The sequence below is a fragment of the Pelmatolapia mariae genome, unplaced genomic scaffold, assembly GCF_036321145.2.
Source record: "Pelmatolapia mariae isolate MD_Pm_ZW unplaced genomic scaffold, Pm_UMD_F_2 NODE_ptg000135l+_length_31495_cov_1, whole genome shotgun sequence".
In the NCBI taxonomy this organism is placed as follows: Eukaryota; Metazoa; Chordata; class Actinopteri; order Cichliformes; family Cichlidae; genus Pelmatolapia; species Pelmatolapia mariae.
The window spans coordinates 13,384-31,495 of NW_027051842.1; the positions used below are offsets into that span (position 1 = coordinate 13,384).

The following is an 18,112-nucleotide window of genomic DNA, read 5'->3' on the forward strand; positions in this document are numbered from 1 at the left end:
TTTTTATTTATTAAGTCATTACTTTGCTCATACCTTTCTTGCACCTTAGGAAAAAAAACACTTTACGTTAGTGTGTTGTGTTGTGTTGCCAATGTGAGACATTTTCCAGTTTCATTGGACTATTGTACTAGGTATGACTGTGCAGTGACAATAAAGAGTTATCTTAGCTTAGCTTATCTTTAAAGAACTGAGTGAAAAATTAAACAATGAGAGATTAATCACATATTTACTTACAGAGCTTTGTTGGAGGCTTTGACCACTGGCAGCAGCATCATAAGAGCCTCCTCTGAAGCAGAGTATTTCTTCAGGTCAAACACATCCAGATCTTTTTCTGATGACAGTAAAATGAAGGCCAGAGCTGACCACTGAGCAGGAGACAATTCATCTGTGGAGAGACTTCCTGATCTCAGGGACTGTTGGATCTCCTTCACTAGAGAACGATCATTCAGTTCATTCAGACAGTGAAACAGATTGATGCTTTTCTCTGCAGACAGAATCTTACTGAGCTTCTTCTTAATGTACTTTCCGGTTCTCTGATTAGTCTGTGAGCTACTTCCTGTCTGTGTCAGCAGACCTCGTAGGAGAGTCTGATTGGTCTGTAGTGAAAGACCCAGGAGGAAGCGGAGGAACAAGTCCAGGTGTCCATTTGGACTCTCTAAAGCCTTGTCAACAGCACTCCGGTAGAAGTATTTCTCCTCAGATTCTTCTCTTTCAGAGTTCTGGGAGGTTGTTTGTTCTTCCAGCAAATTGAGGCCAGAGTTTATGAAGGTCAGATGGACATGAAGAGCAGCCAGAAACTCCTGAACACTCAGATGGATGAAGCAGAACACCTTGTCCTGGTACAGTCCTCTCTCCTCTTTAAAGATCTGTGTGAACACTCCTGAGTACACTGAGGCTGCTCTGATATCGATGCCACACTTTGTCAGGTCTGATTCATAAAAGATCAGGTTTCCTTTCTGCAGCTGATCAAAAGCCAGTTTTCCAAGAGATTTAATCATCTTCCTGCTTTCTGGATCCCAATGTGGATCTGTCACAGCTCCTCCATCATACTTGACCTTCTTCACTTTGGCCTGAACCACCAGGAAGTAGATGTACATCTCAGTCAAGGTCGTGGGTAGCTGTCCTCCCTCTCTGGTTTTCAGCACATCCTCCAGAACTGTAGCAGTGATCCAGCAGAAGACTGGGATGTGACACATGATGCGGAGGCTTTGTGATGTCTTGATGTGGGAAATGATCCTGCTGACATGTTTGTTAGCACAGAATCTCTTCCTGAAGTACTCCTCCTTCTGTGGGTCAGTGAACCCTCTGACCTCTGTCACCATGTCAACACATTCAGGAGAGATTTGATTGGCTGCTGCAGGTCGTGTGGTTATCCAGAGGCGAGCAGAGGGGAGCAGGTTCGCCCTGATGAGGTTTATCAGCAGTACATCCACTGAGGTGGACTTTCTTGGGTCAGATAGGATCTTAGTTTTGTGGAAGTCCAGAGGAAGTCGACACTCATCCAGACCATCAAAGATGAACACAACCTGGAAGTCTTCGAAGTTACAGATTCCTGCTTCTTTGGTTTCATTAAAGAAGTGATGGACAAGTTCCACCAAGCTGAACTTTTCCTCTTTCAGCACATTCAACTCTCTGAAAGTGAATGGAAACATGAACTGGATGTCCTGGTTGGCTTTGTCTTCAGCCCAGTCCAGGGTGGATTTCTGTGTTAAGACTGTTTTCCCAATGCCAGCCACTCCCTTTGTCAGCACTGTTCTGATTGGTTCATCTCTTCCAGGTGAGGGTTTAAAGATGTCTTCTCGTCTGATTACTCTTTCTGATCTGTCTGCTTTCTTAAAAGCTATTTCAATCTGTCTGATCTCATGTTGATCACTGATTTCGGCTATTCCTCCCCCTGTGATGTAGAGCTCTGTGTAGATCTGATTCAGAAGGGTTGGGTTTCCTGCTTTAGCGATGCCCTCAAAAACACACTGGAACTTCTTCTTCAGCTTAGATTTAAGGAAAGGCTGACAGTTCTGAAGAGCCTCTGAATAAATAAATCCATAAAATAACAACAGATTAGAAAAACATTTTTTACGGAGTGGTTGTTAGCCTTTTTAAAATAGTTTTTATTTGCTAAGATCGGCTCAGATCCAAAAACACAAAAAAGAAGAAATGTCAAAAATTAAAGCTGCACAAACCTGCTTTTAAGATGTAGAGGAAATGGTTTCAGTCACATTATTACTACACTGACAAGTTTGAGTTTGGACATTGTTTATATTCTAGTTTGGGCTCTTATTCCTTGTAGTTTTTGAACTTCAGTGAATCTACCAGGAGGAGAGACCGCACATAGAATTTTTCCCTGTTACCAGCATTGTCATGATCCTGGGTCATGTTGACCCAGCATTCTTAGTTTTTGTGTGTTTTTGTATTTTGTTCTTTATTTATGCCATGGTTCCTAGGTTCTACTGTTAAGATGTTGCTTATTTGATTTCTTGACTTTACCACCTGTGTGACCCATCTGTGTATCTGTGAGTCCTCGTTCCCCCTCCCTGTGTTTTATTCCATGTTTTAGTGTGTGTGTGCATAGACCATCCCTCTGTCCCTTTTTGTGTGGTTTGATGGAGTGCAAAATTTTATTTCTTTAATTTATTTTAATATACTTACCTTCCTTCACTGTGAGCTCTTGTTTCCTTAGTGATTAAATTTTTGTTATTTTTCAGGAAACTCATTTCTTAAATTATACCTTACTCTCTGCCTAGGATATTCCATGTAATTAGCATGTTACAGAGGTGGGAAGTAATGAAGTACAAATACTCAATTAGTGCACTTCAGTAGAATTTTCAGGTATCTGTACTTTAGTACTTTAGAGTATTTCTTTTTCTGACAACTTTTTACTATTACTCCCTACATTTATAAACAAATATGCACACTTTTTTCTCCTCACATTTTCAAAACAGAGTAATTAATTTTGGTTCTATACTTATATAGGAAAAGTGGGCCGCACTTTCACTAAGCAAGACATTTTAACAAATGGTCTCAAAGAGCTCCTTGAAATGCTTTTCCCCTTGTTTGGATTGTTGTGTTATTTACACAACTTCAACCCTAAGGTTGAAAAATACATTCAGCTTCATTTGATGCTCAGCTTGGGATACAAAAAATCATCACCAAACTTTTTAAAGAATCTCCTGTTCAGTTACAATTTAAATAACTGTAACTTCTGCACAGTCACATTAAGTTTTTGTAAACATACACATGTAAAACTAAATTGGGAGAACAAAATCCCCCCTAAGCACAATACTTTAGTTTACTACTATGTAAAAACAACACAATTAAAATCCTTGGTACAACTTATACCCTATTTCATCTCATTACTTTTTGGTTTTGTACATGTGATGGTTGAGGTCAGACTGGTCTTTTGGACATCTTCTAAAAGGCATTTTAAACTAACGACCTTCAAATTCGTCCATGGCCTTGTTAGACAAACCAATCAAAGACACAATTCTTAAAGATAAAAAAGCCTCACCCTGCTGAGCAGATGGATCCGAATATAAACGCAGCTGAGAGAAGAGAAATGGATCTATTCTCTGAAGATGTCTGATCATTATCTTACAGGCTCTGTCCCCTTTCTTCCTCACTGTGTCGATGGTGCACCGTGCCTTATCTGCTCTGACTGAGTTCTCCTCCAGTGTCGATTCTTTCTCCAATTCATTTAAAACACCATCACTTACAAGGGCTTCAAGGAGCTGTGTAAGAATTTCTGCAGATACCCTTGAAACAAAGGCTGACCGCACCCTGGCAAGCTCCTCTTCTATAGGAAGAAGAAAAAGACACAAACACTTATGTTATTATTCTCCTCTGGGACTAAAAAAACAAAAACAAATAGTTTAACTTGGTTAAATTAAAACTCCATCATCTCAACTTAAAATACTGAATTTGTGGATTGAAAATAGAAAATAAAATAAAATTGTGACTACTTATACATAGAACTGCTGATGATGTAATTTTCACCACTTAGAAGAATAAATACATAGAATAAACCACTAATAAAGACTCAGACGAATAAATGTCAGGTGTCAGTCTCAGACGAAAAAATGTCAGGTCTCAGACTCAGACTGTACTTTGAGTTTGTACTTTTATTACAAGCATTGTACTGTAAAAGCAACAGGCTGCACCCTGCTTCAGCTCCTGTGCAGAGCTGAATATTAAATATGTGCAAACAGCAGCATGTTTTCAGTCTCTTGCCACATCTGTAAAGACAGTAAAATCGTTTTTAAAAGCTTGTACTTCAGTAACTCCTCATTAATCAGGAACTATGGATTGAAGTACTGTAGTGTACTGTAATACTGAAAAAATGTACGAGAAGAACTTCAGATCCTGAGTGTGTGAGGACAGAAGAATCAGCTTTATTTCAATATTGAGGGATAAAATTTATATTTGAGTTTGATGGTTCTGTTGTCTTTGTGATTACAGGAGCTGCCCTCAGATTCAGACCTCAGCATCACCCAGTGACAACAGACAGATCATCCAACATGTTCACATGTTAACTGCAAAATGAACTGATGAAAACAGTACAAAGCTTAAAGTACCGCATGTGCTGTAGTGAAGGCTGCAGCTTTATTGATAAAGTTAAAGACAAAAAAACAAAATGATTAATCACTCATGTAACTGTGTCACTATATATCAGCATTAACAGGACCTCAGGTTGTATCTCAGACCTGCACAGCTTCCGTTTTAAACACTTAATGTACTCAGCTGCATGAAGAGAATATGAGATTTTGTCTAACACAATTAAATAAAACCTGATGAAGGTCAAAGGTCGTCACTTGTATGTTGAACTACAAACTTGTCATCTGGAATTCTTTCACAGTTTTTTGCAGATAGTGTGTTATTTATCATAATATAATATCTTTATGTAAAAACCCGGAGCCTCTGGGGAGTATCCAAGTATTTATAACATTACACAAACCAAAGGTCTCCATCACAGTGTTCATAATATGCTGGGTTTATCCATCTCCTGGGGCGGGCCTACGGAGGAGTGCTGAAGATTTCCCTGTGAGGGAGCTGCTGGTGAAGATCATGAGTCCTGCTTGATCAATGCGATGAGCTTCAGTCTTCCTGGTGTTGCTTAAATGATGCCTCTCTCAGTGGGTCAACAGAACATCTGGCACAGGACAGCTGTGATGAAAGAAAGGGAAGAAGTTTCTCCAAACCTCTGGACCCAGGAAACCCAGCTTGGTCCTGATGGTCTCCCTCACTAGTTTCTCGCCAGGGTGACTGTAGATGTTGATATAATATTGACTATTATTAAATGAAAAGAACAAATTACACTACTGAAACCTTCTGCTGCTGTTTTTAAAGTTTTCATGTTACCATGCTGTAGAGGGCTCTGAAGATTTAAACAGTTTTAGATCCATGACACTCACAGTCTTATGTTAAAATCTCAAAGGACAGCATTATATTTTTGATATTAACAGTAACTCTGGGCTTCTGTAGAGTGTGCAGATGATCTCATCGCTGTCTAAAAATGGATTAAAAAAACATAAGAAGTGCTGAATCCTTCAATAACACAGACTATTAGAGTAGCAGGTGTGTAGCATCGCTAACTAGCTAGCAACAAGCCTCCAACACAGTGCATATGCTAACGGCTAATCTAGCTAACAAATTAATAAACAGAGTGATTTTAAAACTATAAGATGATAAGCTGTGTGTCTTTTTTTATAACAGTGACATGGTTGTATTTACCTTAATTAAACAAATCGTCAGTCGTGGTAAACCAGCAAAAAAGCTGGAGCAGCCGGGCTACGTAAAAAGTGCAGGGGGGCGTGTTTGCGGTCATGTCCAGCGGGTGTGTGGGCAGGAGCATTACACAGTCGCTCCACCTTAAGTCACTACTCCAAATTTGCAAGATGTCAGCCTCCATCTGAGACTGAAACCTGACATTTTTTCGTCTGAGTCTGAGACCTGACATTTTTTTGTCTGAGACTGATACCTGACAACTTTTCGTCTGAGTCTGAGACCTGACATTTTTTCGTCTGAGACTGAGGCCTGACATTTTTTCGTCTGAGACCTGACATTTTTTCGTCCGAGTCTGACACCTGACATTTTTTCGTCTGAGACTGATACCTGACAGCTTTTTTCCTGAGACCTGACGATGTCCTAAAATGTACACCGTACAGGGGTGTTATTCACTACCTTGTGTTGCTCATAGAGGTAACTGTGAGAAAGTGTGTATACACCTGCGGAGCGCTAACGTTTGCATTTTCTTGTCTACAGCATTACAGTTCTTCATCTGGTTTGATCATGTGATCTATAACAGGACAACTGGTTGATGTTTTCTACTACAGGATTTCTGGGTTTATGTGTGAAGAAAACTGTGTTTACAGGTTATGAGTTGGTGATGCTGTTACGCTCTGTTGTTGGGAAAATGTGTAGGTTTCTTTGACAATGTGAATAGTCATTTCCTGTGTTGAAACTAGTGTAACTTCTTTCCACAGCTATGGATGGCTAACTTTATGGTCTTTTTACAGCACCTCTGGAACCTGTCAACCTGCGCCTGACCACCAGCATTGTCCATGTGTGTTGCTAATGTTTGTTTTTTCTAAGAGTGCATGTAGAGGATTCAGCACAGACGTAGAAGTAACATGAGAAAGCAAATAAGAGATGCAGTGTTTATGGAATAGTTTAATATGGAGCTCATTAGCTGGTCACTATTGAGCTCCTAGTGATAAATGCGTGGAGTGACTTTGCTTAAGGGAAGTCACCGATTACATTAATGTTGACTGAGTACATGGGATCATCCATGACTGGGGCGAATTATGGCAATAATTGTAGTTTACTGATTTGAGAAAACCTGCACATGATACTTTTCTTGCTGATGCTGAATGCTTTATTACTCTTGTGATACAATTGTTTATAAGCGTGAAGGTTGATTTCACTTCCAGATCTTGTTTTACAGGTGTGTATGCAGGTTCCAGGCAGAGCCAGGTTTTAAGTAAACTTAAATATGCAAAACACAGTAACATCTTTTATTGCAGGGTTACGGAGCTACTCCGGTGGAGATGCCCTGATGTTGCCTGGGACATGATCTAGCTAACCTTTTTCTTTATGACAGAAATCTAGGTTTGATGAGTTGACTCATGGGACTGTCCATGCGTCAAGAGGTGGGGTCCAGAATTAACATGAAACAATGTTTTCTATGATTTTTGCAGTGATTTGTGGGATTAACAGTTCGTTAATGGGTATTAAACCTATACAAGTGGTGCATCCATGTTCAGATGAGGCTTTGATGGCCTATAAGTGATGTTTACTGAACTAAAGAATGTGGTTTGATGATGGGTGACATGCTTTCCAAATAGAGGTTTTTCCTCCTAGCAAAGAAATACAGGTGCAGCAGTCAGAGTACTGCTGAAAGGAATCTCCTGAGGAATCTTCAGAGGCCCAGTGAGAAACAAGAACCATTCCAGGCATAGCTGATAGCCCAGGCAGTGGTTGAGGTCAAAGGTCGAGCTGTGTGGGGCCCATCAGGAGATCAGATTTCGGAGCCACAACAAGGACCACGAAGCTGCGTTGGAATGAGAGCTGTGCCAAGGGGGCTTTCCAGAGGCCAACAGAGGAGATTGTGGACAACAGATGGGCACCTGAAGGATGAGGGGAGCGTGCCAAGCTCTATCGACAGCGCAGAGGGAGTTCAAGGACGGCATCATGATTCTGTGAAAAGCACAGGAACCAGAAGCTATGGTGGTGATGACAGCAGTTTCTTATGAACATCACCTAATGCTGTGTCACTATACTATGCATACGATGACACTCTGAAGACTGCTGGGATCATAACAGCAGTAAGATAACTGGATCCAACACCCCTTCTACAGAGGGATTTTTGCAGAGATGAATGGACAGGACGAAGGCCTGAAGTGAGGTGATGGGGGTTGGTAGAGGCCATAAAACAGGAGTGCTGAAGAGGCCTGCAGCTTTGGAGATAGCTGAAAGCCTCATTATCAAACAACAAAAACCACCTGGTATCTTTGAATGTCTATCCTACATACATTTGAACTCTGGTCCTATGGACAGTGATGGGAACAACTGGAAGAGAGATTTATGACGCCCTGCAGAACTTAAACCACTCTGCAGAGAGACGTGTGATTTACATGTCTTGCGGAGGAGCACCACCAAGCTGGGATGTTTTGAAAATGTTAATTTCTCTTTTGACCATTGACAATTCATTTGTTTGCTTGTAGGATGCAGTTTGCCATTGAATGAGATCAATGAGAGATTGGATAACTGCTAATACATTTATCAAACTGTGTATGTTTACAGTAATTTAGGGTGATTTGACATATGCTGAGTATAAAAATGTTTGCATTAACACTGTCAGACATGAGGTGATCATAACTGGGAACTTTTCTAGCATAACTGTCAAAAGGGGGGAATGTTAGATTTGTATTGTTGATTGTCATTTATGCTTAGAAATATCTACTCATATATGCTTAGAGTTTTATAATCAATGTCATGTTGGTAGACAACTTAAGGTCAGGAGAGAGGTTATATCTGCTCTTACTGATTTATGGTATAGAAGGACACCCACTCTGTATCTGGTTAAATATAAGTGCCTTTTGTTTAGATGGACTGCTAGAATCCTGGCACCAGCTTTGGGGAGTCTTCACAGGTTCACATTCTGACACACACAACACACAAGCAAGGTACTCTTTGTTTGTATGTAGACGTCATATGTTAATGAACCTATGTATATTCATGTAACCTCAATAAAAGATCAGTGTTACGGGGGAGCGGACGAGAACAACTGGAGTCAAGTGAAGGAACGACGTTTGTCCAGTTGGTCTCCCTCGTATACGAGAATCATCAAAAGCTCTGCTTGGTGTTTAATGCTTTTTGCTGTGTAATTAAATTGTCTTCAACGTTCCAGCGAATAGGTTTAAGCTACAAACCTAACATTTTCAGTAGCAACTAATGCCTATGATTGTACCTAAGATTGAGCACATTTTGAACAACACCATGGGAATTTTGCAGATTTCACACACGTGGCTGGTTGTTACATTCTGGAAGTGAAATGAAGGTAAGTGTTATTAACCCTCTAGGGTCAACGGGACCACCGCACCTCCATATCACATGACTGATTGAGCTGACATAGCAACAAGCTGCAGCCGCACTGAGACAGTATTTCAGCCCGTGTCGAAAGTTCTGACTTCAAAGTATTCAACAGTTTTTAAATTTTAATGATAGACCAGTAAAAGCGGCAGTATGATAATATATATATATATATATATATATATATATGTGTGTGTGTAAGCAATGCTTATTTCTAAATACTATCATCAGGTTTGTTTGTTTTTTGTTGTCTTTTAAAAAAACATTTTCTAAGGACAGAGTGAAAACGGTAAAGAAAGAGAAAAAAAATACACCTCTTTCCTATCAGTGGAAAAATTTACCATGTTGACCAATTTAAAAAAAAAGTAAATACATGAGATTTGGTTGTTTAGGAAGAGGAAGTTTTGGGACTGATGGCAGCGAGAATGAGCAAGCGAGAGAGATAAAAAGATATCAATAGCTAGTTTTGAGATGAGATTGGTGAAATCTAGCGTGTAGTGTATAGTTAGTGTGTTGTGTTGTCTGGTGTAAATAGCCTGCTGTGTAGCCATTGTTTTGTTTTGTGTATCACTGAGGGTGCTAATGAATGGCACAAGGGCACATTGCAATGTAAACACTGTCACCAGGTAGAAAACCAGAGTGATACACCTCCTATTGACAGGCCTGCAGGGTTTATCCCTGTGGTGGACAAACACTTTTTTTTTTTGTTTTACTGGCACAGATAGTTTTAAATTGTTGTTCAAACATTTTTTTTTAGATACATAGCTATATATGTTCATAAAATGTGTGAAAAAAAAGTATTTGATTTAGCCACCCCATTTTTTTTCCTTGCCACCCTAAGAAAACCTCTAGATCCACCCCTGAGGAGATAATGAGTTTGCACTTGTTTTGGTTCGTGTTTCGCCCCTGCTTTCCATACCATGTGTTTTCTATGCTCTCCATCTCCTTGTGTTTTTTTTAGTTTGGTTTTTAGCTTTCTAGGTTAAGGATATTTATTAGTTATGTTTATTCCACCCTTGCTTTTGTTCGTATTTCAATCACCATAAATAAAACACTTCCATTCAAGCCAGTGCATAAATTTGGGTTCTTCTTCTTTAAATCCACACATCTGCTGCAGCAGGTATGACAATGTCAGTATTAAAATATAGCAAATCTGCTGTACAACCTGTTTCACAGAACTCTCTTTTTAGAAAGGATTTATTTTAGAGCAGCTAATACCACACATTATCCAATTTTTCACAATGTTCTTCTTTAATTATAGATATATTTCTGGATGTCTTAGCTTTTATTTTATTTGCTAGACCATTTGTTTATTAGTTTATTATAATGTGTACTGAACTTCAGTGTGTGGTTTTTTCCTATAGTTTTAACATGCCAATTTGCTTTGTTGTGATTTATTATTAATCAGACCCAAATCTGTTTTAAATGACAAATTTATTTAAGGCGGAGTGATTTATGTTAGTCTGTGATAGTATGTGTTAACATCCGCTCATAGATCCTACCTGCCGGATCTTCTTTTCATTGATGTTGTTGTTATGACTGGTGAAGCCGAGCTGGTGAGTTTCTGTGTTAACTAAATGACATGTTAAAGCTATGAATATGACTGTTACCAAATTGTACTGTCATTAAGAAGGTTGTTGTGTTAATGTTGTGTGGTTATTTATTTGTGTCTTTCAGTTGATTACCTGGCTTCTGTAAAGGCACAGTTACTGTACTGTTGTGAGCTTATGCTTGTAGAATAAAGCTTATAAAGGGCAGCAATCAGATGTCCGAGCCTGAGTACGACACAGTTTCATCAGTCAAAACACACCCTTAAGGTGGGAGTTTGCTAAATTAAAGGTAGTTAGCTTAGTAAAAACCGTACAGTAATCAACACTTAGCCAGTCCCCGCGACGGAGAAGCGGAGGAGGGTCTGTGTCGACTACGGAGAATCCAGCGATTAGACGGAGCCCGGCCGATCGTCACGGCCGATCGACGCGACTTCGTTCTCAAAACACCGTCAAGCCCTCGTACGTGAGAGACTGTGTGTGGATTTCTTTGCTGGGACTATTAGGGCGCTGGCATAGGATAAGCCAGCCGCCGAAAACGAACTTTTATTTCAGTTACTAGCCGCTAAGCGACCGGAAGTGGGTCGCCGCCATCTTTGTTGAGGGCGAAGAAATAACGCCGGTAAAAAACGAGGGAAAAAGGTCAGCATGGCATGCCGAGAAGAATTAAAGAAAAGGCGGTCCTCTGCGCAGGCAGTTTTTACTAGGAAGGCCAATTCCATTGTTTTTAACATTGACCTTCTGACTGAACATGACCTGATGTCTGAATGTAGGACACTCAAAGACAGTTATAATGAGGTTTGTGATAGCAGCTTTGATTACATTGCTGCTATGGAAGAAGAAGATGCAAGTGGGTTTGCAGCAGAAATAGCTGAAGTGGAGAAGAAGCTGCAGGACTGCCGCTCAAAATACCAGACCACAGAAATGAAACTAAAGGAGGCATCATGGTCCCGCTGTGCATCAGGTCAGTTTGACAGTCTAAGAGTTGACCTAAAAGATGCGATTAGCCAGGTGGAGGCGCTCAAAACGGGTCAAACAAAACAGGATCAGTTTGATTCAATGCTCACTGCTGTGGAAGGCAGAGAGGAAGCTCTAAGTGAGTTTGTGTTTAAGTGGGATCGTTATGTTCCAGAGAAAGAGGTGAATGTTATGCGAGCTTGTCTCAAAGAGCTCAAGGAAAGGAGGAGAGTAGCTATGGTGGTGCTGGCTACCGCCCTGGATGGGAGAAAGAGATCTGGGTGTGGCGACCTTAGGAGCCGGACTAGTAGTGAAGGTGAAGGCAGTGATGAAGGTGGCGCTGACGGTGGAGTGACGACCAGCACTAGCAAGCCCGGTGGGCCCGCCGCGACCAGTGGAGAAGATGGCCCAGCGCGTGGCGATGGTGCGCTAGATGCTGACATGAACCCTGCTGCATACCAAAGTGCCGCAGTGGACAGTAATAGCCAAATCGTTGATGCAGGTGGTTCCGATGGAGCACGAGCTGCAAGTCCTTCCACTGTAACCCTTCAAGCGCCACCACAGGGACCACTATCCCAGAGACTCGTGAGTCCTGTGTTCAACCCCGGTCTTTCAAGCACGCCACAGCAGCTTCGAGGAATACATGGTGTGAGACCCAATGGCGCTGGGGCAGGACAGAGTACGTCGACCGTCTCTCAAGGATCGCTCGGAACGAGGATCGCGCTCGCACCGCTGAGCCTACCTAAGTTCTTTGGGGACAGGAGGAGCTACTGGCGCTGGAAGAGTAACTGGGGGACCCTCCAAGCGTTAGCGGAACCCACAGGTTCCCCAGAGTGCAGACTCTTCCACCTGATGGACAGTATTGCTGATCCAGTAAAATGTGAACTTAGGCTGTCTCACTGCCGTACTGCGAGCGAGGTTTTCCGGGTTTTAGAGGACTGTTATGGTGATGTATCACAGATAGCAGACGACATCGTGCTTGAACTACAGGAGTTACCAGGCGTGCGCAACAACAAACCCAGAGAGGTTTTACAGTTGATCCAAGCTGTAGAGAGGGCGCTGTTGGACCTAATAGACCTAGGTTGCGAAGATGCCATAAAAAATCAATTAGTGATCCGCTCACTTGAGAGTAAGTTGCCGGACAGTATGAAGGAAAGGTGGCTTTTGTACCGATGTGATCCTGTCAACGATGTCAGTGCACAGAACCGGTTTGATAAGCTGTGGCAGTTCCTGAAAGATCAGAAGACAGTCCTGGTGCAACTGGAGCAGTTGTAATCCGTCAGACAGTCTAATACTGCCAGGGCAGCTGAACCGAGCCCCCGTGAGAAACCAAAGGAGAGACCAGATCGGAGGGTGGAGAGACGTTCGTTCACCAAGGCTACTGCAAGCGAGACGAGAGGTGAGCTGTCACAGAATCCTTGCTGTTTGTGTGGCGAAGAGGGTCATACAGGGCGTTTATACCGCTGTAAGACGTTTAAAAGGGCCAACCCGTCAGAGCGGAGAGCTTATGTGAAAAGGACCAGAGTATGTCCCAGGTGTCTGGACTCCCATGGGAGTGATGACCCGTGTAGTAAAAACTTTCTATGTCGTAACGAGGAATGCAGAAGGGGTGATGCCTCATCGGATCACCATTTCTTCCTGTGTCTTAAAACCCCACCTAGGAAAGATGCAGCTAGGCAAGGGACCAAAGGGGGGAAAAGGAGAGAACCCCGTGGCCCAACGCAAGAGCAAGAGGCTGTGTTTGCCGGTCTAGGTCTGTCCCCGGAGCAGCTGGAGGCTGTTCGAAAGGCTTGCACAAACAAAGTGACTTCAAAGTTGTGTGCTGGCAGAGGCTCGGAAGATGAGAGTTGTCTGAAGGAGCTCCCGGTCCTCATGATGTTGTTGGATGTCACTACCAAGAGGGGAGACTGGATTGGAGCACTCATCGATTTAGCCTCTGACACGAACTACATCACCCACCAGGCAGCGGACAGACTTGGGCTGACTGGTGAACCAATCACCTTGGTTGTTCATGGTGTTGGTGGCATGGAGGCAAAAGTAGAGACAAAGAGATACCTGGTAAGCATAAAAGTAGCCACAAAGAAGGGGACATGGCGACTCCATGAGATGGTTTGCTATGGGTTAGAGGAGATTGCCAATGTGGGTCACGTAGTGGACTCGGAGCGCCTGGAGAAGTTCTTCCCAGGCTCCGTCGAACCGGGGGAACTGATCCGGCCTGAAAAGATTGAGCTACTCATCAGCACCCGAGAGGGTCGTCTAGCCCCCCAGAGAATGATGAGGTGCGGTGACTTGGTTCTGTGGGATGGTCCGTTAGGGAAAACCATCAGTGGGGCACACCCAGATCTGTTTGAAGATGTGGAGGTGACTGCACGTTTCTCATCAACCCATTTCGCATGCTCCATGAAGACAGAGTCTCAGAGAGTTGCGGCTCTTCGTAGCTGTTACCCGAGACCAAAGGATAGCGTAGAAGTTGGTACCACGAATACATCCAACGCTGAGGTCATCAAATGGTTACAGTGGGACAGTATTGGTGCCGCCTGTGACCCCGTGTGTGGCGGTTGCCGCTGCGGGAAGTGCGCCCCTGGAGGGAAGGAAATGTCACTTGCTGATGAAAGAGAGTTGGAGATCATCAGAGGAGGTCTGACCTTCAAGCTGAGTGACAATCATAGTGATAAGCCTCATTGGGATGCTAAATATCCCTGGAAAGAAGACCCTGCGACCCTGCCTAACAACCGCAAAGCTGTGGAGGCAACTTTCCTGAAGTCAGAAAAGCGCCTCGAGAAAGATCCGCTATGGAAGGCAGCTTATGCTAAGCAGGTGCGTGACATGCTGGCAAGGGGGGCCGCTATCCAGCTTTCCCAAACAGTGTTGAACGAGTGGAAAGGAGCCGTGTGGTGGATAAACCATCTGATGGCGCCCAACCCAGACTCCAACACCACGCCGGTGAGGCTCGTTTGGGACAGCAGCCAGGTGTACAGAGGTGTTAGTTTGAACAGCATCTTGATGAAGGGCCCAGATGTTCTGAATCCCATTAGGGCAGTGCTGCTCCATTTCCGAGAGGGAGAGCATGCGGCGATAGGGGATGTCTCAAAAATGTATAACTCTGTGTGGCTGGAGGACCAAGAGGTGCATGTTCATCGCTTCTTGTGGAGGAATTCCCCGGAGGAGGACATCAAGGATTATGCTGTAGTGCGTGTGAACATGGGTGACAAGCCTGCAGGTTGTATCGCTCAGGTTGCCATGCGAGAGACTGCCCTCCTGCCACAGTTTGTTAACAGGGTGGTAGAAAGACGTGTCATTGAAGAGGATACTTACGTGGACGACATCCTTGTGTCCCACAACGACCCTGAGAGACTGAGCGAGGTCCTGGAGGGGGTTGAAGCCATTCTCAAGTATGGGGGGTTTTACCTCAAGCCTTGGGTGCGGTCTGGCTTTAGTGGGAGGCAAGGTGCTGTTCCCACCGAACCTGAAACCATTATGTTGCCCAACCAGCTGCGGACCGGGGACAACAAGGCCTTGGGTGTAGGTTATCTCGTGGAAGAAGACAAGCTCTTTCTCATGGTGGCTATCAACTTCTCCACAAGAAAGAAAAAAATGCGTACTCAAGTAGACCTCACTGAGGAGAGCATAGGGGAGAAAACGCCGAATCCCCTCACCCGTCGTATGCTGCTGAGTCAGGTAGCAGGGCTCTACGACCCCCTTGGTCTGGCGACGCCCCTGAAACAGAAAGGTGTCATTCTTGTCAGAAGAGCCTTTCAGGAGGCAGGGATACTGACTAAGGACACATGGGATAAGCCGCTGTCTAGTGAACTACGTGGGAGAGCGATTAAGCTCTTTGAGGAGTACGCACGGCTGAGTACCATCACCTTCCCCAGAAGTATTACGCCATCCGGCTGGGTGGGTAAACCCTGGGGAATTACATTCTCTGATGGGAGTTGTGATTCATACGGAGCGGTCCTTTACCTGCGCTGGGAAACTTCTGAAGGGGTCAGGACCCGGCTCGTGGAGTCCAAGGCCAAATTGACTCCAGTTGAACAAAAGGGAGATGCTGTCAAGGCAGAGATTTGTGGAGCTGTGTTTGCCACCCGCCTGAAAGGTTACTTTCTGAAGTACAGTCGGTTGGAAATAGATCGGTGGTACCATTTCCTGGACAGTCAGACTGTGTTAGGCGCCATCCAATGGGAGAGTTACGGGTTCCAGACCTTCTTTGCCAATCGAGTGGGCGAGATACAGAAGGCCGGGCCTGTCACTGACTGGTGGTGGCTTCCTGGCCGGTTCAACGTGGCTGACCTGGTCACAAGAGGATGTTCCCCTGAGCAGCTTAGTGAGGACTCTTCATGGCAGACCGGTCCCGCGTTCCTAACCAAGCCAATAGAGGAATGGCCCATAAAGTCAGCTGCAGAGGTGGCCTCTGGGACTAGAGAAGTTGTTAGCCGACTCCAAAGAAAGGCTTTTTCTGCCATCTTAACAAGGTCGCAGGAAAGGATGCAGACTACACCAGATGGTTTTGATAGCGTCAAAACTGTGGTCGGCGCCCAAGTAAATCCAGAGCTTTTACCATTCTGCAACAAGGTTACTTCTTTTGAGACTGTGGGGTCTTCTCCTGTTGCTCCTAGTGTCTGCAGGATCAAGGAGTACTGGGGTTCAGCCTTGATAAATCAAGTAGATCTTTTACGGTTCAATTCTCTAGCCAAGCTCTGTGGGGTCATAGCTTATGTCCGCAGAGCCTTGCGCTTTTGGTTAACTGGCAGGAGTCAAACTGCTGCAGGATTAAAGTGGGAGGCAGTGCCCACGGCCCAGGAGCGCGTAGAGGCGTTTCAAGACTTGTGCCTCGCCGCTCAAGCAGGTGTGACTTTCCCTACGACGACGCTCAACCGCCTGGTTGTGCGCAAGAATAAAGCAACAGGGCTCATGATGTGCCATGGCCGGGTTCAATCCGTTGAGGAGGAGAGGTCCGGGGTCCCTTTGATCCCCTACAAGTGTCGGTTAAGCTCTCTCCTCGCTGAGGACGCCCATCGTGTCAACCATGAAGGTGTTTCTGCCACCCTTCTTCGGATGAGAAAGAGGGGCTGGGTAGTTCAAGGTCCCAGGATCGTACGGAAGGTGATTGATTCGTGCATAAGTTGCAGAAAGTGCAGAGCCAAGCTATGCACTCAGGTAATGAGTGATCTTCCTCCCGTGCGCACTACGCCAGCAGCCCCTTTCGAGTACACTACTTTGGACTTGTTTGGCCCGTATTTTGTCAGAGACTCAGTAAGGCGACGAGTGAAGAAGAAAGTTTGGGGCGTGGTTTTTAGTTGTATGGCCTCAAGAGCAGTTCATGCAGACGTGGTTGAAGATTTGTCGACTGAGGGCTTTCTGAAGGCTTACCAGCGGTTTACTGCCTTGAGGGGTCACCCCAAGAAACTCTGGTCTGACCAGGGGACCAATTTTGTGGGAGCTAAACCTGCACTGAAGGAGCTCTATGATTTCCTTGGTAGTATCGACAAAGAAGAGATCCAGAGAAGGGCAGCTGTGGTTGGGTCTGACTGGATGTGGGAGTTTAGTCCAGCAGACTCCCCTCATCGGAATGGAGCGGCGGAAGCAGCTGTTCGCGTGTTGAAAAGGGCATTGAGCAACATTGGTGAGGAGGGGAACCTGACTGTTCTGGAATTCCAAACCCTCCTCTATTTGGCGGCCAACCTCACCAATGAGAGGCCTATCGGGGCCAGAGCTCAAGTTCAGGAAGAAACTGTAGATGTTGTGACACCAAACTCTTTGTTGTTGGGTCGGGCAGGGCCCAGGGGTGACAACATGGGGTTCGAGTTCCCTGCCTACCCATTCAGCCGTCTACGAGCGGTCCAGGTGGAAGTGGACAAGTTTTGGAGGCGCTGGAGCCAGTTGGCCGGGCCGCACCTGTTTGTTCGGCAAAAATGGCATGCCCCGGTGAGAAATGTCTCTGTTGGGGACCTTGTTTGGGTGGCAGATCAGAATGCCCTTAGAGGCCGCTTCAAGCTGGGCCGTGTGGAGGAGGCAGATGCAGATGACCGGGGTGTTGTTCGGGACGTCAAAGTAAGGATTTGTTGTAGTCGTCCTATCAACTGGTCCCAGGCAAGGAAGGACAGGGAACCATGTCATTCCACCATTCTCCACAGGGACGTAAGGAGGTTGGTGGTGTTGCTGCCAGTAGAGGAGCAAGAGGGACGTGGTTCATCCCCCTGAGTACCTGAGAAATACTTACGGATTGGGGACTTTTTGGTGTGGAGACCTACTTGTTTAAAGACGGTTATAAGAGTTTTGTTTTCTACATATGCTACTGGTTATTGTGGCCTACTTAGTCTGGCACATAGCCCAAGTGGGAGGTGTGTGGTTTTTTCCTATAGTTTTAACATGCCAATTTGCTTTGTTGTGATTTATTATTAATCAGACCCAAATCTGTTTTAAATGACAAATTTATTTAAGGCGGAGTGATTTATGTTAGTCTGTGATAGTATGTGTTAACATCCGCTCATAGATCCTACCTGCCGGCATCTTCTTTTCATTGA

At 44.4% G+C, this 18,112-nt stretch overlaps 1 protein-coding gene across 1 annotated transcript; it reads right to left on the bottom strand.

Moving 5' to 3' along the window:
• Positions 1-299: 299 nt before the first annotated feature.
• LOC134622674 (protein NLRC3-like) lies at positions 300-6,549 on the bottom strand (the record flags this gene model as incomplete). Its single annotated transcript, XM_063468063.1, has 3 exons — positions 6,513-6,549; positions 3,506-3,790; positions 300-2,026 (listed from the first exon to the last, which is right to left on the bottom strand). Coding segments are annotated over exons 1-3 (2,049 nt in total), but the record flags the coding sequence as incomplete, so codon positions are not given.
• Positions 6,550-18,112: the final 11,563 nt, after the last annotated feature.